The 20,184-nt window shown below is 51.5% G+C and overlaps 1 protein-coding gene, 1 long non-coding RNA gene and 1 other non-coding gene across 6 annotated transcripts; 2 read left to right on the forward strand and 1 right to left on the reverse strand.

Moving 5' to 3' along the window:
• Positions 1-1,145: 1,145 nt before the first annotated feature.
• Rbck1 (RANBP2-type and C3HC4-type zinc finger containing 1) lies at positions 1,146-18,332 on the reverse strand. Of its 4 annotated transcripts, XM_059261625.1 has the most exons (13): positions 18,225-18,332; positions 17,737-17,825; positions 16,643-16,787; positions 12,466-12,559; positions 11,435-11,633; positions 9,774-9,889; positions 9,526-9,699; positions 8,446-8,606; positions 7,304-7,415; positions 4,069-4,248; positions 3,652-3,750; positions 3,234-3,377; positions 1,146-1,763 (listed from the first exon to the last, which is right to left on the reverse strand). In XM_059261625.1, exons 2-13 carry the CDS (start codon positions 17,756-17,758, stop codon positions 1,683-1,685), a joined length of 1,527 nt encoding a protein of 508 aa, XP_059117608.1. In that variant the 5' UTR covers positions 17,759-17,825; positions 18,225-18,332; the 3' UTR covers positions 1,146-1,682. The 4 variants fall into 4 exon arrangements, 3 of the variants coding, with proteins under 3 accessions (XP_059117608.1, XP_059117607.1, XP_059117609.1); XM_059261624.1 differs by lacking the exon at positions 18,225-18,332 and having other exon boundaries at positions 17,737-18,126; XM_059261626.1 differs by lacking the exons at positions 17,737-17,825; positions 18,225-18,332 and adding an exon at positions 17,025-17,622.
• Positions 16,336-16,442, forward strand: LOC131910138 (U6 spliceosomal RNA). Its single transcript, XR_009379000.1, has one exon. It is a non-coding gene; the product is annotated as a U6 spliceosomal RNA (small nuclear RNA).
• Positions 17,687-19,317, forward strand: LOC131909788 (uncharacterized). The gene is made up of 2 exons (XR_009378931.1): positions 17,687-17,810; positions 18,745-19,317. It is a non-coding gene; the product is annotated as an uncharacterized LOC131909788 (long non-coding RNA).
• The last annotated feature ends 867 nt before the right edge of the window (positions 19,318-20,184 follow it).

Genomic DNA, 20,184 nt, shown 5'->3' on the forward strand with positions numbered 1-20,184 from the left:
ATTAAAGGGCCGAGGCATTAGGAAGGTTGAGAACCACTGGTCTAGTCTCTCAACAGCCCCACTCTCAGCAGTAAGAGTACACAGCAGCTGGGTTCCTACTTTTCTACCTCTGCCTGCAGAGGAGCCAGTCAGGAGCATGGAGTCAATGCTGGATGTAGGCATTCTTTGTTGATCCTTGCTCTACCACAATAGGCCACCAACCTGTGATGCCCTCTGATATGGCAGCCATGAGCCTCAAAGGGTTAACAGGGACAAGGTCTAAACTCTGGTAGCTTATAGTAGAAGGCTAAAGAGCAGTCTGAGTGGCAGATGATTTAAGTCAGCCTTGGACTTAAGGACCAAATACAAAGGATGAGTAGGATTTTGGTAACTAGGTAATGAAGGAAGGGCATGCATATAAGGGCACATATACTGGTCAGGCCAAGCCTGGTGCATGCCTGTAATACCAACACCCTGGAAGCCAAGGCAGGAAAAGATTGACATGAATTCAAGGACAATCTGGGCTACACAGACCTTATCTCTAAAAAATCTTCATTCTCTGGGTTCCTGTTGTGATCCCACTCAAGGCTATAGGTCCATCCAGGGCTCCACATTCCAGGGGCTAGAAAACATTCACCCTGGAAAAGCTACATGGCCTAGCTACATCTGGGGTGAGGCTTTGACCACCACAGGTACTATGCTTACTGTTAAGATCATTGTGGGGTGACAGCAACACTCACTCTCAGAAGGGACTGGATGGGTCACAGTGGAGGGAAGCACCTCTTGCCTGGCTGTTAAATAAAGTGGACCACCTCCCTGCTCAGCTGCAGCAGTTCCTAAAACTGCGTTGCTCCTCACCGTAGATACCAGAGAGAAACGGAACAGCCAAGCCTTTCCTTCCAGTCTGTAACTGCTGCCATGGCCTCCCTCCCCAGCATCCCTCCAGCCTTCAAGCTCTTCTTTGTAAATTTCACCAGTCTGGGCAGATATTGGCCCTAGCAATGCTTGTCCAGGGGTTAGGCATGGTGGTGCCAGAGCTGAGCCAGCCTGATTCCCCCAACCTCCAGGGCCCACAGATCACCTCCAGGTGCTGTTCCAAGCTCCCCATCCTGCCTGTATGGCATTCAACCTAGGACATTTGCTCCCTCAAGCACAACACACCTCCCTTTCTGGAAAACAATTTTAATTCACTTATTCAAAGGGGGATACAGAGCTGGACCCCATGGGCTATGTTTTCTGACCTACCGTTCTACCTGCTTGGGTTCACAGTGGCCCTAAGAGGTGCCAGGCCTTCAGCAGCAACAGCAGCAAAAGTGCTCAGAAAGCCAGCAAGGCAAAGGATGAGGCTGTGGGTCCTCAGGGAGCATGCTGAGGGAGAACAGTCACTCGGAGGCTCAGAGCACTAGCCAGCCAGGCCTTAGGCCAGGGCTGTGTTTAATTAAGGCTGGTGGCTAGTAAGGGTAGATAGAGTGTCTAGCTCAGGGCCATAAGGGCTGGTCAGTAACCCTGTGGAGCAACGCAGGCATTGGGACCGACGTGACCCCAGCTAAGCTGGGCTCCTGTAACAGCAAGCAGGCTGGCAGCACAGCTCAGGGCCTTCGCCTGGCCAAGCATAAAGGTACAGTGGCCAAACCCTGGCCTGGTCCTCCGTTAGCTGCTACACATGTGGGTCTGGATCAATATTGAGGGCTACCATCTTCGACTCAATGGCAGTTCTGACAGCTAGGATGGCAAGGAATCCCATTGACCCGGCAGCGGCAGCCCCCACTGGTGTCCCCTGGGCCCTAAAGGACAGAGAAAGGAGGGTATCAGGATGGTAAAAGCAGGCTATCCCCAAGTCACTCCATCAGCCCAAGGCAGAGCCCACCTGAAGGTACAAATTGGCTGCCAAAAGCCCTCCTGCAAAGAATAGCCTCACCAACCTGAAGGAGGCAGCCGTGAAGGACGCTCAACCCCATCCCAGCCCTCCAGCACCCTCAACTCCATGGCCAGAGAGGGAAGGGGTTGCAGCTGCAGGTGGAGCTGTGCCTGGGTAGAGGGAAATGTACAGTTCCCTCTGCACCACCTGCCTCTAAATCTACCAGCGGTGATACCAGCTCTGACTTCCACAACCCACCTCTCATACTGCCACCACCTACAGGGCACTCAACCTGTGACAGGCACCCACTTATATTTGAGACAGGCTCTGACACTCTGCATTGTGTGGAGGAAGAATCTAAAATTGAGAGGTGGCAAATATGTGCCAGGAGACTTGCAAACCCCTCCAACCCAGCAAGACCCTGACTTGCTCTCCCCTCAAACAGAACAGCAGGCAAGCCTTGCTGCACAGGCCAGGTCCGAGGCCTGGCCAGTCTTGAGCCCTCCACATGAGTACGGCTGCAGGCAAGAGGCAAAAGCCTGGGATGGGTGGGCTCCAGGACTATTTACTGTGGCCTTTTGATAGCTTAAAAGACACTTTAAAGATATAAAAATTTCTTAACCCTCAAGCCCAGCAAGGTGACACATGCTATCATCTCCAGCACTCAGGAGGCTGAGGCAGGAGGATTGCCAAGTCAGCCCAGACTACAGAGTGAGAAAGTCTGAGAGGAGAAAAAGAGAATCAGCTGGAAATAAAGGCAGTGCTGGTGCACACCTTTAACCCCAGCACTCAGGAGGCAGAGACTGGCGGATCTGTGAGTTCCAGGACAGCCAGGGCTGTTACACAGAGAAACCCTGTCTTGAAAAAACGAAAACAACAACAACAAAAAAAAAAAAAAAAAAAAAGAAAGAAAAAAGGAAATCTTCCCCTGAGCTGGTGAGGTGGCTCAGCAGATTAAAGGTCTTGACACACAAGACTGCTGACACACCAAGACGGAAGGAAGGAGAGGACTAACTCCACAAGCTGTCCTCTGACCTCCACATGAACGCCATGGCACATTCTCTCCTCCCTCTTTTCTCTTTTCTCTCATTCACACACACAGGTGCACAGACAATAAAACCTAAAATTAAGCCAGGCTTGGTGGCACACACCTTTCCCAGCACTTGGGAAGCAGAGATAGGTAGATCTCTGAGTTGGAGGACAATCTGGTCTACAGAGTGAGTTCCAGGTCAGCCAGGTCCACACAATGAGACCCTGCCTCGAAATTAAACAATAAAGTAGCAATCCCTCCCCTTCAGCTGCACATGGTAGGTCAGACTTAGCTGATGGCTCAAGTTTTGAGTCCCACTGGAGTAACGCCACCCACCCTCAGTTCTCTAGTACCCTGAAGACTCACCCCAGGGCCCCAGCGGGGACCCTTGGTGACCCAGCAGATCTCAGTGTGGCAGACAGTGCAGCGGATCCAGTCACAGCCATCCTTCTTCTGCACCACAATCCGGCACTGCGGGCAGTGCATCGCCTCACCCTGCTGCAGCATCACCTGGAAGGGAGCTACTAAGGCCCTGGCCTTGCCCTCTGCGGTGCGCTCTCCTCAGAGCCTGGCATGGCTAGCTGCTCCTCTGTCCCTGAGGGCTCCCCAAGCCAGCCTCTTCCTGCGGCTCCACACCTGACACCCTCACTGGAAGACACACTTTGAGACGGGGGTTCAACCAGAAGAGAGACTGGGTAGGCCTCCAAGAATATGTGAACTTAGTCCTTCCCAAGAAGCATCTAGAACGTTAAGTCCCTAGGCCCTCGCTAAGATCCTGCCTTACCCTCAGCATCTCCGTTGTCTGCCGGGCAGCCACATCATTCTGAGCCCGAAGGGCCAAGTCGTCCTGATACTCCCTGCAATTCATGCGCTCATGGATGGCCTGCAGGGCAAGGGGCTCGGAGTGAGATGTTTCCTCAGGGGCTTCAGCTGTGAGGGGCAGAAGAGGCCCACCACAGCACTGAGTGCCTCTGAGTGTCTTCAGTGAAAGCCATCACTGAGGAAACGGACACCCATTTTATAGGACACATTTTACAGAAGACACAGCGTCCAGGGACGTGGAGCCAGGGCCATCAGTAGGGGCCTAATACAAATCCTATTTGCTTTAGGTGCTGATGGCCACTGTAACCCTAAAACAGCAGCCAGTCACAGCAAGCCCCAGCCAGATGAAGGCAGTGAGGCCACACGGGCCCTGTCCCACCTTGCAGAGCAGACAGTTGACATGGGAGCACACAGGACAGGTGAACTCGTTGACATCATCCTCAAAGAAGCACCAGCCCCTGCAGTCGGGGGTCTTGCAGTGGTAGCTCAGGGTGCTGCGGTTCTCGGCGATGGACACACCCAGGTCCAGGAAGCGCTGGTAGTCCTCAGGGGACAGGAGCTGCACACATGTGCCTTTGTTGTCAGAGTTCAGAACACGCAGCGATGCTCTCCTCCTATCAAACGCTCCCAGGAAACCCAGCACCTCAACCCAGTCCCAAGCCTCTTTTTTTTGAGATAGGGTTTCATGTAACGTAGGCTAGCCTAAATTCCTGGTGTCTCTCTACTTCCCAAGGGCTGGCATAACAGATGAGCTACCACATAGGGCTCAAGCTCTTCTTCAGAGCCCTCCGGCACTTAACACGTCCACTTAGACAGTCCTGACAACCTAGCATCCCAGCCCCGGGGAGGCTGCGGCAGGAAGCTTCAAAGCTCTGACCATGGATGGTCATGATGGCTACAGAGCAGAGAGTGATGAATGCCCTAGAACTGCATACCTAAGGACTGAGAACCAACAGCCAACAGGGCAAATTTTATGAGGAAAACACACAAGTGATAAGGGGACAAAGAGGTTAAATTCCTATCCTGGAACCAACATAGTGGCATAAGCCATTAAGTCCCAGTGCTTTGAAGGCTGAGGCAGAAGGATCATTGAGAGTTCAAGGCCATCCTGTACTAAACAGCAAGACCCAGTCTCAGACAAATCCAGATCCAGGTACACTGCACCCTGCAAGCAATGTGGAAATGGCCCAGACTTGACCATCTTCTGGTGGCCTCCACACCCCATAAGTCTGTTTCTCAGAGTTCCCAAGCAGTTCTAGGAAGCTGCCCTTCCTAGGAGGGAAGGGCAGCCTGCTGCGAGGGGAGACAGACTGACAGACCGACACTGAGTGCCAAAGAGCTGAAACGCTCCTTAAAGACGCGAGTCAGTGAGGGGGAGTCAGCCTTAGTTCTGAATCTTAGCCGGGTGGTGCTTAAGTTCCGTGGCTCAGAACTCACATACCTGCACACCTCTAAGGGGTCCATTCTGTCATGTATAAATTACAGTGAATGATTTTTACCTCAGAAATACTGCCTGGGTACTGACCAAAGAAAGGCACAACAGGCCAGGGCGTTTGAAGCCAAACCTGCCAACCTGAATTTGATCTCTGATATCCACATGGCTGGAAAGGCAGAACTGATTTTGACCAGTTGTCCTCTGAACTCCACACACATGCTGTGTGTTACACACTCATACTGATTCACACACAAATGAATGTAACTAAAAAAAATGTGTGTGTGTGTGTGTGTGTGTGTGTATATATATATATGTGTGTGTGTGTGTGTGTGTATATATATATATATATATATGTGCGCGCGCGCGTGCGTGCGTGTGTGTGTGTGTGTGTGTGTGTGTGTGTGTGTGTGTGTGTAGCTGGGAACAGTGGTGACTCAGGAGGCAGTGTCAGGTGGATCTCTGTGAGTCAAGCCAGCCAAGACTACATAGTGAGATCCTGTCACAAACAAACAAAACAAAACAAAATAACCAACAAAATGTTATCTGTCGAGAAAGAGGGAAACAGGACAAATGGTACTGGAGGATGTCTAGGCCAGAGAGTTGGGGCTGCTTTTTCATTCTCCCTAGTCTCTGCCACTTTTTTTTTTTTTTGGTTTTTTGAGACAGGGTTTCTCTGTGTAGTCCTGGCTATGTTGGAACTCACTCTGTAGATCTGGCTGGCCTTGAACTCAGATTCACCTGCCTCTGACTCCCGAGAGCTGGGATTAAAGGTGTGTGCCACCACCACCAGGCTATTCTCTGCCACTTAAAAACATGCCATGCCACTCTGCTGACACCTACCCCTTCTCACTGCCATACCTGAAGCTTGAGTGAGGACCTGGGGACTTCTAGGGTGTTCTGTATGCAGCCCCTTAGATGAATATGACCTTTGGCAGGATGGCCTTCTCAGGGAACCTCTGAGCCAGTGTCCTGGTCTCTCCAGAGCACAATTAGGATACTTAAGCAAGGCCCAGGAGCTGGCCCACTCAGAAGCCCCATGGACAAGGTAAAAGCGGCTTTGAATATAAAACTGAAACTCTCCAAGTTCTAATCTCTCAGATCCCCTTCCCATCTCAGCGGAGCCCCTTGAGCAGGAGAAACATCTGGTAAAGTTTTGGGGGACTTCAGGAGAAACGTTGTCAGAGGAGGCAGGAGTGATGGGAGGAAAGGATCTGTGCATGCCTGAGTCTCCCATCTGGACCCTGGCCACAGTGACCCTGCTTTTCTGTCTATGATCAAACCCAGGCACAGCGCTTGCTAGGCAAGTGATCTACCCACCAGTCCTTAACTTTGTAAGATTGCCTTGCTGTAGAGCTCAGGCTGGCCTGAAGCTTTTCATCCTGATGCCTCAGCAGTGCTGGGGTGACGGGGTGTACTGCCATGACAGTTCTGCTCCCATTTTTACCCTTGAATGGCCATATTACCACAAGATGTTCAGACCACGGTTCATGTTGGTCCCCACAAGGAATATGGGCCTGAATATGTAATTTGCACTGGTTAACAGGATTACAGCATAAGCAGTTTATATACACTTAGAGCTGTGCTTTGAACACCAAAACACTAACTATTGCCACGGACTAGGCCTGGACAGCCCGCTTAGGGAGGGGACCCAAGTAGAAGTAGATAGTTATCCCAGGCAAGGCCATCATGAATTATCTCATCCTTACCACTGAGCAGACAGGCCAGGAGCCAACCCAGAAGCACAGAAACCCCAGCTCCACCCAAGTGAAAGCACCACCTTGCAATTCACAAACCAGAGTGCTTTAAGGCACCAGGTCTGGAGTGACTGGTTACAAAGCAAAAGCAGCTGATACAGCAGCTGCACAAGCCTAGCACACTAGCAGACGCCACCTTTGGTGCTGGCTGAGGACAGAGCAGAGGCTGAGTGTCTGCAGCCACAGCCCCCACAGCCCCCACAGCCCCACCCGCCGGAACGCCCCCACTGCACTGGTGATGTGGAAGCAGCCGAGGTTACATCTACTCCCTCCAGCACTGCCCTGCTTGGGCCCCAGGCACTCCAAACAACACTCCTGGGAAATGTCTGCTGGGAGATGCAGATGGTCTATGCTCCTGAGCTGTGCCTGCTGCCAAATCAGGGCCAGCTCCCAAGACTCAGAATTCCTCCCGCCCCATGCCTTACCGCCCGGATCTCCCTCTCCAGCAGCTTGCCAGGGCACGAGTAGGTGCTGTCAATGAAGGGGCAGGATACCTCCGCCTCCTGGCTGTTTCGGATGGTGCCCTGCAGGCACTCCCTGGAGAGCGGAGCGTGGCAGTTAGGCTCATTTCAAAGTCCACAGGGACTCCAGCCCTCAGACGGCAGGGCCTGATCCCAGGGCCCTTCCTTCCCATCCCTCTCTCCACCCCACCATCCCTGACACTCTCTGGTCTAGGGCACTGGCACCCCTGCCCAGGTGACTGCAGGAACCTCCTTGATCCCTGTCTCTCTAGCTGGTGCAAATGCCCACTCTCAGCACTGCAGCAACACCACCCAAAGAGGACCAGAGCTGCTCAGAGCTTCCGTCGCCTGCATGGGCACAACTACCCTGTCCCATCACCCCCACCATCCCTCTGCTCCCTGATCTTTTCAGACAGAGAGCTTTCCAGCTTCTGCTCCAGCATGACTTCCTCAGGGACTGCCAGCCCTGCCCACCCCCACCCCCACAACCTGAACAAGGCTCACGACCTAGTTACTTGCATGTAGCATCGTATACATTAACACAGACTCCCCACTGGCACATGACCTAGAAGGGGCACTCCACCAGGGGCACTCCACCAGGGCCCATTATGGGCAATGAACACACTATTCCCAGCTCAAGGGTAGAAGGGCTGTACAGGAGACCCAAGGGGAAGAATGCAACGCCACAGGACCATGCTGTGGGTTGTCAGAGCTCGGCCCTGATGTTTTACATATGCCAGGAGAGCAACGGTAGTGAGGAAGGACAGCGGCTCTGCAGTCAGAACGCCTGTCTCATTTCTGAGCTTCTTCCAAGTTGTGTAGCCTTGACAACAGGGATGCTTGGATTCTCTCTCCCATTCCTTTTTCTTTGGATTTTTTGAGACAAGGTCTCACGTAGCCCTGGCTGGCCTTGAACTCACTATACAGCCAAAGCTATTCTTGAACTTCTGATCCTCTTGCCTCCACCTCCTGAGTACTGGTATTCCGGGCATGAGCCACAACACCTCTTGCATAAATGGCGTTTTGTGGGCATCCAACGTGATAGAGAACAGCACACTTTCACCGTGGCTTGGGAAGCACTGTGGCTAGTGGGAGTTGGGCCGCACCTGCAGAAGGTGTGCAGACACTCGCGCAGCACCACGGCCTCGCCGGGTGCCAGCGCCGAGTAGCACACGGGGCACTCAGCGGGCTCGGTGTTCAGCACCAGGCTCCTCTGCTCCAGCTGCACGTGCTGCAGGTAGTTCCCCTCCTGCTGCTGCTGTTTCCGCTGGGCACACGGGCAGGGCGGGGCCACCAGGTGGGTCAGACTGGACGTGGGGCAAGCCTGGGCTAGTACTGGGGGCAGCAGGGCAGTAGTGGGCTGGGAATATGGGCAGGCCAGGACCGCCAGGGCGGGGCTACCGCAGAGGAAGAAGCGAGGTGAGGGGGCACGGGTAGCAGAGAAAGAAAAGGTTCTGGGTACAAGAGGAGTGGAGGGTCCACAGGGGTCAAACTCTGGGTAAGCAAGGTGGGGCCGGAGCAGTGCCGGAAGGAGGGTCAAAGCTGAAGGCAGAGCCAGGCTGCAGATGAGGCTTGGCTAGGCATGGGGTCATGGTCAAGGTGGTCAGGCTGCCCTGAATCCAAGGGAGTGCAGGTGGGGTAGGAGCACGCTCTTGGAGCAGGGAGCACCAGAGTTGGGTGTCTGTGGAGTCAGTATTTGTGGTGGGAACTGACTACTCTAGGGAAATGAGAGAAGACAGAGCCCCTCCCACGGAGCGTGGGAAGGCAGTCCATGAGAGGAAGGGAGAAGAGGTGGGGTAGGTAGAGTAGGAGCCAAGCTGAGTTACAGGCCGTGGTGTGAGGTGTGGGCTGAGGTATCGTATGGTTAGTATAGCACAGTTAGGGTCACAGAGGAAGTATCGTCGGCACAGTCAGGGACGCTTAGATACACGGGAGGTGGGGGTGTGAAAGTGAGGATCAGAACAAGTGAAGAGCCTGGCCGTGCATCACACCATGAGAGAGAGTCTGGGCCACAGAACTGGCCTCAGAGAGAGGCAGCCCACAGTCAAGGGCAAGGTTACGGCTTAGCAGTGTGCTTGAGAGGAAGGGCAGTGGCCAGGGCACAGCAGTATGCGGGTGGTTCCCTTTCCGGCTTAGGCCTTCCTCAAGCAGCCTGCAGATGTCTGTCCCCGGACCCGTGTGCCCACCTGCTGGTACTGGCGCAGCGCCTCCTCCTCACCAGCCAGGCGCGCTCGCTCTTCCTCATCAGGCTGGTACGAGGCAGGTATCTGGTAGGTTTCGGGCCTTGCACGACAGCACATCTCACACCCGGGCCGTGTGGGTTTGTTGATGAAAGTACAGCCAGGGCACTGCCAGCCCACCTGGATGCAGAGGGGGTGTGAGCTCAGCCGGGCTGGGCAGGGACGACAAGGCGCACAGGAAGTGAGACACTTACCGGTGGTGACTCTGAGGCTGCGTCTGGCTGCCCGGGCTCCTGCTGGGCCCTGGGCTTGGCAAGGACAGGCTCCAAGGGACCCCGTGGCTGCAGGGTAAGGTCCTTGAAGCCCAAATCTGCAGAAGGAATGTATGTGGATCCGGGCTGCCCAGGTAGCCACATGCTGAACCAGCAGGGCACACCCCACCTTGAGTCACCTCCCAACTCTGCAGTGTTTCTAGCCTCCTCCTGAAGGTGGGCATCCGGGGTACCCCAAGGCTAAGGCTTTACCGCACCCATAACTGCACTTTCATAACCACCATCCCATGCATTTCAGCATGATGGAGTCGGGGTCATGCTGAAATGCCCGCCAAGAAGAAAGAGACCTGAACATCTTCAGTCTGTAGGGTAATCAGGGACCCGAGGGGATCAGGCTGGGAGGGGCTGAGATATGGCAGCTGAATGCTATGTCTTTGGCCACCAGGGACACTGGTTGAACCATTGGCAAAACCCACATGGGAGTGGCTGCACTGTCAGTTCAGAGGGTTCAGGGGACAGAGGTGCGGCCACCAAGCCTGGTGACCTGACTGGAAGCCCCGGACCACAGAGGGAAAGAGAACCAACTCCTGCAAGTTGATCCCCTCCCTCCCCACGTGCACGTGTGTGCGGGGCATGTGTACTGCTACACACGGAATTTTTAAATTATTTACTGACCTTGTGGGGCATTGTTTTATTTTTTTCATGATTTATTTACTTTTATTTTATGTGCATTGGTGTTTTGCCTGCCTGTGTGTCTGTGTGAGGGTATCGGATCCCCTAGAACTGGAGTTACAAAGAGCTGTGAGCTGCCATGTGGGTGCTGGGAATTGAACTTGGGTCCTTTGGAAGAGCAGACAGTGCTCTTAACCACTGGGCCATCTCTCCAGCCCCATTTTATTTTTTAGGACAGGGTTTCTCATATACTCCTGGCTGTCCTGGAACTCACTCTGTAGACCAAGATGGCCTCGAACTCAAGAGATCTACCTGCCTCTGCCTCTCAAGTGCTGGGATTAAAGGCATGTTCCACTATGCCCGGCCCAATAAATGTAATTTAAAAATCAAGAAAAGCCAGGCAGTGGTGGCGCATGCCTTTAGTCCCAGCACTTGGGAGGGTTAGAGTGAGCTTCAGGACAGCCAGGACTAAACAAAGAACCCCTGTCTCAAAAAAAAAAAAAAATCAAAACACCACCACCACCACCACCACACTGTACTACACAGATGTTAATTCCTGCATTAGAGTTGTTCAGGAAGATGGCTTTTCTCTTGACAAAATGACACAAGTATTCAGGGGAGGAAGATCTCATTTCCTAAGATTCTGCAGCCAGGGGTAAAGCTAAAGAAGGAAAATGTTTCTCTGTACACCTGTGAAACTTTTCTACAGGTCTGAAGTACTGCAGTAAAAGCAACTATACTAAGCCCTACTAACATCACCAACACACACAAACAGAAACATGGAAAACTGAGGGGCAGAGACAGAGTGAGCTTGCTCAGGGTCCCACGGCTAGCAAGTGCCACGCCAGGACTAAACAGCCCCTCTCCTCCTGCCAGCCCTGCTCAAGACTTCTACAAGAAGCTCCCTCCCGCATCTGACATCCTCTTCCACGGACAGGGCCCTCCGGCACATCCCTGACAAAGCGCATCACCTTCCAACATGCGAAGCTGCCGCTGCCGCTGCAGCTCCTGAGGGTTGAGTGAGGTGTTGCAGGCAGAGAGCAGGTAGAGGTAGGCGCTGTCTCCGTTCCGTCGAACACCATGCGAATGCAGGGTCTCCTGGTCTCGCGCCAGCCTCTGTCCAACCACCCACTGCTGCAGGCTGGGTGGAAAGCCATAGTCCAGAAATACCTGGGGGAGACAGTTATAGTTTGAAAGTAAAGTATCTACTGCCACACTCACACTTGAACACTTGATCCAAGTTGGGGATGATTTTTTCTGAAACTGTGGAACCTTCGTCGGGGAGTCCTGGCTGGCACAGGTGCGCCACTGAAGGGTGGCTTTCAGGGTTAGCGACTACCCCAGTTCTTTGCTCCCTGGCCATCTGAAAAGCCACAAGTGAGGCCAGGCACAAAGAAGTGGTGGTGCAAATCTTTGATCCTAGATCTCAGGAGGCAGAGGCACATGGACTTCTGTAAATTCAAGGCCAGCCTGGTCTACAAAGTGAGTTCCAGACCACCCAGGGTTACACAGTGAAACCCTATATTCACAAAAGGAGAGAGAGGAGGGCTGGAGAGATGGCTAATAGTTAAGAGAACTTGCTGCTCTTACAGTGGACCCGGTTCAATTCCCAGCACCCATGTGGTGGCTCACAATCATCCATAACCCCAGTTCCAGGGGATCCAACGGGCACACACATGAAACAATACACACATGCAGGCCAACATTCATACACATTAAGTAAAATAAATAGCTTAAAAAAAAGTGTAAAGGAGGGTCAGAAGAAAAAAAAGCTGCAGCTGTAAGCTCCTGTTCCCTGATGGAGTCTCTTAAGCACCACCCCTTCCCATGATGCACTGTGTGCTCTGAGCTGTGAGCCAAAATGAGCCTCTCCTCAAGTTGTTTCTAGCAGGTGTCTGACCACAGTGACGGAAAATATGAGGTGGGAGGGACACAGGACGGGGAGAGCAGAGAGGAGACACAAGCCAGAGCGGAGCCCGCCTGCCTCCAGCCCCTCACTCACCATGTCCTTGAGGGAGGCCACTGTCATATCAGGGCGCACTGTGAGCCAAATGGTGACGGTGTGCATGTAGGCATCCTCCACGCTCACACACAGCCTGGGGAAAGAAGGGTAGGCATGGATTTGAGCTACCAGCGTGGGAATGTTCATGCCTGCGCGTGTGCAGGTGCTGTGTGCTGGTTAGTTTTTTTTGTCAATGTACACAAGTTAGAAGAGAAAATATCAACCGAAAAAAATGCCTCCTGCGAACTGGTCTATAGACAAGCCTGTGGGCGTTTTCTTTCCTTTTTAAGAATCAATGTTTTAAAAGATTTATCTGATGTCATGTGTACGAGTGTTGCCTGCGTGTGCATATAAGGGGTTTGCCTGTACCTGTGCGTACCACTTGCATGCCTGGTACCTGTAAAGTCAGAAGAGGATGCCAGATCCCCTGGAACCAGAGTTACAAAGAGTACTGAGCCACGTGTGGGTGCTAAGAACTGAACCTAGGTCTTCCATGAGAGCAGCAAGCACTCTTAACTGCTGAGCCAGCTCTCCAGCCCAGCTGTGGGCAGGTGGTCCTGGGTTGTATTAAAAAGCAATCGGAGCAATAGGAGCAAGCTAGTAAGCAGCACTCCTCCATGGTCTCTGCTTCAGTTCCTGCCTCCAGGCTCCTGCTTCAGTTCCTGATCTGACTTCCCTCAGTGATGGAATATAACCTGGGATATATAAGCCAAAACCCCCTTTTGCTCCCCAAGCTGCTTTTGGTCATAGTGTTTATTACAGCCATAGAAAGCTAACCAGAACAACCCTTAGGGACAGCCCACCTGGGGAGGTCTCTCTGGATCCCCACCTTCCATACGTGTCCTAGCCCTTTATTTTTATTTTGAGACAGGGTCAGTAAATTGCCAAGGCAGGCCTTGAATTTATCATCTATCTGTTTCAGCCTCCCAAGAAGCTGTCACCAAGCCTGGCAAACTTTTTTGAGGGGAAAGGGAAGATTCCTCTGGTTTGGTTTGGTTTGAAACAGGGTCCCATGTAGATCAGGCTGGCCTTGAACTCCCGATGAAGCTGAAGATGCCCTTGAACTCCTGGTCCTCCCCCTTCTCTCACCCAAGTGTTAGGATTACGGTCTGCCCTGGCTCCATCTGTTCCTCTCTTCTGCCAAATGAGCAGCATCTGCGTTGAGTACACACCTGGATCCTAGTGGCACCTAATCGTTTAACCCACTTAATCCTTTCCATCAGCCTGAGGCAGGCACTGTCACATCCTATCCCAGATAGAAATGGACTGTGGCAGCCATGCTGCAGTAGCAATCAATAACCATGATTACGTCATGGCGACTTAAGTCCAAACTATCATTCCAAACGATGTCTGACTGTTTTCCGTGCTGAAGATAGAACTGAGAGCCTTACACACCCCAGGGAATCGCTCCACCATGGAGCGATTCTTTGTGTAGCCCTGGCTGTTCTGTAGACCAGGTTAGCCTCAAACTCGGAGATCCGCCTGCTTCTGCCTCTTGAGTGCCAGGATTAAAGGCATGCACCACCATCCAGCATTACTCTAGTATTTTAAACATCAGTTTTCTCAAGGATCTGTAAGCTTATTTTATTTTGTCTTTGTTTTAAGACAGGAGCTCACTATGCAGCCCAGATTAGCCTGCCACGCATCATCCTCCTGCCTCAGTCTTCCAAATGCCAGCTAGCACTGTAGATGTGTGCCACCATGCCTGGCTTCTGAAACATGGCGAAAAGACCAAAAAGCAAGAAAAATGAGAATGAACATGAGAAACTGAGCTGCCCTCAAAGGTAAACAGATAACCTACAGCACAGGACCAGAGTCCAGCCTTCTAAGACCTCGGAGAGCATCATCGGAGCAAAGGAGGCCAGGCAAGGCAGTGCACACCCCTGAGTCTGCAGGAGAGCCCAAAGATCCAGGCCAGCCTGGGCTCCATAACCAAATGCTGTTTCAGCAGCCCCTATTCTGAAAATACTCCAGGCAGTACCCAAGAAACTCTTCCAGAAAATGATTTATTTATTTACTTTTATTTATTTAATGTATGAGTGTTCTGTCTGCATGTATGCCTACATGCCAGAAGAAAGAATCAGATCCTATTATAGATGGTTGTGAGCCACCACATGGTTGCTGGGAATTGAACTCAAGACCTCTGGAAGAGCAGCCACTGCTCTTAATTGCTGAGCCATCTCTCCAGCCCTGGGATTTTTGGTTTTTTTTTGTTTTGTTTTGTTTTGTTTTGTTTTTAATGACTCAGGGTCTCATTATTTAGCACTGGCTGGATTGGAATGAACTATGTAGAACAGGCTGACCTCTAACTCAGAGACTCAGAGATTCACCTGTCTCTGCCTCTTAAATGCTAGGATTACAGGCACGTAATCATTTTGATACTCAACTATCAGTAAAAAAAAAAAAAAAAAAAAAACAGAAATAAACCGGTAGTGGCACATGTCTTCAATCTCAGCACTCAGGAGGCAGAGGCAGGCGATTCTGTGAGTTTGAGCCAGCCTATTGTACAGAATGGGTTCCAGGATAGGTATGGCTACACAGAGAAACTCTATCTTGAAAAATAAAACAAAACAGATTTAAAAAAAAAAATCCCCAGAAATTGACATACAAAGACTCAAAGTTTTCTGTTTTCTTTTTCTCTCTTTTTTTTTTTTTTTTGGTTTGTTTTTCGAGACAGGGTTTCTTTGTGTAGCTTTGTGCCTTTCCTGGAACTCACTTGGTAGCCCAGGCTGGCCTCGAACTCACAGAGATCCGCCTGGCTCTGCCTCCCGAGTGCTGGGATTAAAAGCGTGCGCCGCCGCCACCACCACCCGGCTCTGTTCACATTTTCATAGGAAAATTTTTTTTGTTGTTTGTTTCAGTATTCTTGTGAGGTACGGTTTCATGGATTCAGGTTGGCTCTGAAACTTCTGATCCTCCTGCCTCTGGGATCACAGGCATGCATCACCACACCCAGATCAAACCAGATTCTTAGCCTTCAAATTATCTTAGGAGTTTGGAAACATACAAGTACACATGCTTTAAAACTGCAACACTCGCAGGGCGGTGGTGGCGCATGCCTTTAATCCCAGCACTCGGGAGGCAGAGCCAGGCGGATCTCTGTGAGTTCGAGGCCAGCCTGGGCTACCAAGTGAGTTCCAGGAAAGGCGCAAAGCTACACAGAGAAACCCTGTCTCGAAAAAACAAAAAAAAACAAAAACAAAAAACAAAAAACTGCAACACTCATTCCACAGTGAACAATTCCATAATTACAATACTATGAATCCCACAGAGCGGCTGTTCTCAATCTGTGGGTCATGACCCCTTTGGGGGTGGGCCACCTAAGACCATCAGAAAACACAGAGATTTACATTACGATTCATAACAGTACCAACATTAGTTATGAAGCAGCAGCATAAATAGTTTTATGGTTGGGGGTCACCACAACATGGGGAAGTGAATTAAAGGGTTGTAGCATCAGGAAGGTTGAGAACCACTGCCATAGAGGCTAGACATGCTCAGAACCAAAGAGGTGTAACTTATGGAAGCTTTACAGTAGCAAAACAAAATCTAAAAATTACTATCTTACCAAGTCTGGTAATATACACGTGTAATTCTAATACTCTGGAGACAAAACTGTCCTGAGTTGAAGGCTAGCCTGGGCTAAACAGTGATTTATAGACTAACTTGAACTACATAGTAAGTCTTGGTCTGTAAAAACAAAAAGTAAATTAAAAAATAAAAATAAAGGTTGGGGAGATGACTTGGTGGGTAAAAGCCCTTGCTGTGCAAGCCTGCTGACCTACGTTCATCTCCAGCTCCAACGATGGGAGGGACAGAACTATCTCCTGAAAGTTCTCCGGCTTCTACCCATCTAAGAGAATGAACCCCGTACTTGCTCTGGCAGCACAGACACTACAACTGGAATGATGCAGAGAAGACCGGCATCACCCCTGGGCAAGGATGACACCCACTGTTCAGGGTCCCCTTAAAAAAAGAAAAAATGAACCCCCAGCACAGGAAGCCGCCTACCCCATAGCTCACAGTCTATTAGCAACTAGGGCTTAAAGTTCAATCTCCTACATGAGAACCTGCCAGTGAGGCCCTGCGTTTGATCCCCAGCACTGTAGGGGGAGAAAATGATAACCTGTCCACAGAGGTTCAGGAGCCTCCATCCCCTCCAATGTATCACACTCACCTGATGTCCTGTGTTGGGGAGACCTCGGGTTTTACTTGCACCCTGAGGGGCACCCTCTGCTCTGCCAACCAGGTGGCATACTTCATAGCAGCCTGTTCATCTCCGCCGGCCACTGCCCGGGCAAGGCTCAGGGCCATCTCCTCTGCTGAAGAGCAGCACACAGCAAGCAGGTTAGCACCAGTTTACTTGGGGAGGCTGGAGAGGTGACCCTTGGTAAATGCTTTGTGCTATTTCCCTATCCAGTTATCTTCCGCACCTGGCTATTTTAAGTCCTTTTTTTTAGGGGGGAGAGGGTGCTTTTTCACTCCTTCCCTGCACCCTGGACTCACGGGGTGCCCCTTTCTCCCCATGCTCAGAGTCCCCCATACTTCCATTCATTTACCTGACAAACATTTCTTGAACTCTGCTGTATGCCAGCCACTAGTCCAGAGAGAGGACTCTAACAGTGGTTAAGATGAAAAGCATCCTTCTCCTCACAAACCTCTATTTTAAGGTTTGACAAGATAATCAGGCTGTGATCCATTCTAGCAATAATTGAGTAAGGAGGTCAGGGGAAACCTCTCGGAGGTAAGGGAAACTAAGACCTGAATGAAGGGTTGCTGGGCATTCCAATATCCAATAAAGAAGACTGTTTCAAGAAGCCAGAAAAAGGGCAAAGGCCTTGGGCAAGAAGTGGTTGGATCAGAACAAAAAAGCCAAGGACTGGAGGCATATCTCAGTCATAGAGCACTTGCCTAGCATGCATGAAGCCCCAGGTTCAATCCCCAGTAGGAGACAGAAGAGGCTGGTAGGAGTGAATGCAAGCAAATAGGAGAGGTCGCTAAAGGTGGCCCAGAGCTCTGAGCTTGGTTTTACTAGGAGGGCAGGATTTCCAGCAAACAGGACATAACACTATCGGTGTTCCTCCAAATCTGGGTGGAAGGGCAAAGGATAGAGGCATAAAGTGTTCCCTCCCCGCCTTACTCTGGTCAACCGAAGTCTGTTTCCCCAACAACCAGAAGTTCTCCAGGTTCGATGTTCTGTGTTCACTGAGTCTACACCCCAGCACAGACCCAGCCCAGAGCCCACTTCCACCAGCTCCAGTCGGTGCCCACCTTTCTTGGTCTTCTCGTCCATCTGGCCTGGCTGCGCCCATCCCCTCAGAAAGGGCTGCTGCTCCCGGGAAATGGTACCTTGGAGTCACCTGGGGTTGGGCGGGAGGACAGCAGCGATTCAGCCCTAGCCGGCCTCGCGCGCGTGTCCCAAGCGGTGCCCCGGGCCGCACTCGGGCAGCATCACACTGCCCAGGGCCGAGGGCCCGGCATTGGGAACCGGTGGGGCCCCGCGAGGGACACAGAAAGCGAAGGGGGCCCGGGGCCAAGTCCGCAGTGGGCGATGGGTAACCACGACCCAAAAGTGACGGACAGAGGGAGGCCAGCCGGCGCGGGCGCCCCAGCGTCCGGAACCAGAGCCCCGCGGCTCGCGCTACCCGGAAGACAGAGAGGGCTGCATCCCCGGAAGAGAAAGTGAAAGTGGCAGCCCCGGAAGTGCAGCCGACCGAGCGGAACACTCTCCTCTCATCCGAGACTCTGCGCAGGCTCACCGGCTGGAGCAGGCGTCTAGACTGTTCCTGGCACTTACGCCCCACCACATGGTCTCGCAGACCAGGGACACTAGGTCGGGGTGTCCATGATCAGCCCTCGGCTGACCACGGACTCCAGCCAGCGCCCAGCGGGGGGGGGGGGAGGGCGGGAGGGCGGAGCCTGGGGGCGTGGCCTGGGGCGGGGTCTGGAGGCTCAGTGGATGAGTTCCTCAGTGCCAGCGGTTCTCCGCTCGCACTTCTTAGGCTCTATCCTTGCTAGCGCCGTGCACTTGTGCATAGCCTGCAGGCTCACGGAATCGCCAACATACCAATGGGTAGCCCCTGTTTTGGGCCCCGTTTTCAGCTAATGAAACAGAGGGTTTGAATGTTTATGACTTGCCCAAAGCCACACTTGTTGGGGTTTGAATCCAAACGTGACACTCTCGGGAACCCACCTCGGCAGCCTAGAGACTTGTCTCTGGTATTCGCCTAGCAAAGGCTGGGAATTCTTTTCAGCCTCCACTCACTTTTCATCCCACAGATTAGCAGATACAGTGGGCCCCGCCTGCAGAATGGATAACAGAAACTCATCCTCTCTCTTGCCCAGATCTCATCCTGCCAGCCCCTCGCCTGTCTGTTTCCCCTCAGCTGTCCTGAAGGATCCTGTTAAAATATAGGTACAGGGGTAGGGGAGACAGCTCAGTGGATTAAATGCTTGCTTGCTTGCTTGCTGTGCAAGCCTTAGGACCTGAGATCAATACTCAGTGCCCCATAAAAAACTGGGCATGGTGGTGGGAGCTTGTAATCCCACCTCTGAGGAGGCAGACAAGAAGAGCCTTGGGGTTCCCTAGCCAGCCAGGATAGCCTAACCAGTGGAGACCCTGTCTCAACAAGATGGATAGTGCCCCACAGGAACATGAGCACGCGTGCGCGCGCGCGCGCGCGCGCACACACACACACACACACACACACACACACACACAGGGAAAACATTCGTGAACACTTTCCCACCTGCCCCCACCTTTACCTGCATTGCCCTCTATCTACCTCCACCTTGGCTCACTGCACACTGAAGCTCTAGCTCTTGAATCCTGGAATAAATTAGTTGGCCAAGTTTGGGAGCTTCTGTTTTAGAATTTTCCATCCACAACTGGGAATGTCTGTAAATCCTAGCATTTCAGAGGTGGAGGCTCTGGAGAGAGAGAGGAAGGGGAGAGGAGGGGGGAAGGAAAGAAGGAATGAATGAATGGATGGATGAATGAATGAATTTCTACTTGGGATCTTCTGGTAACAAATATTCTTGAGTTTTGACAGAAAATCTTTGTTTATACCTTCCAAATTCTAAGATTATAGTCACAAATATCACACTCAGATTGTTTTGGTTTTGAGATAGGGTCTCACTGTGTAGACCTGGACAGTCTGGAATAGGCTTTGTAGACCAGGCTGGCCTCAAACTTGTATAATCCCACATGCTGGGATTCCAGGAGCCCACCACAGCTCTTTTGTTTTGTTTTTTAAATAATCTCTGCTTTTTTTCCTCTGAATGCTTTTAAGAACCTTTTAAACTTCTCCTTCTTCTCCTTCTTCTTCTTCTTCTTCTCCTCCTCCTCCTCCTCCTCCTCCTCCTTCTTCTTCTTCTTTACATTTTTGTCTCTGATGTGTCTGTGAAATTTTGTAAATATTCTTGAATTTGTGGTATTTGATTCCTCCCTAATTCCCTCTTTGATCATGTCTAACCACACATCATTTGGAATTTGATTTTTTGTTTGTTTGTTTGTTTTAATTTGAGAACACAACTTAGGTTGGGCTGAAACTTAGCATATAGACTAACTAGGCAGGCCTCAAACTTGGAGTAACCCCCTGCCTCTGCCTGCAAGTGCTGGGATTACAAGTGTGTGCCATTTGATAATAATTGTATGTTTTTATTCTGAAATACCTGTAGATTATTTTCATTACCATTACTATCATTACCACTTGGTGA

Source organism: Peromyscus eremicus, chromosome 4 (assembly GCF_949786415.1).
Source record: "Peromyscus eremicus chromosome 4, PerEre_H2_v1, whole genome shotgun sequence".
Lineage (NCBI taxonomy): Eukaryota > Metazoa > Chordata > Mammalia > Rodentia > Cricetidae > Peromyscus > Peromyscus eremicus.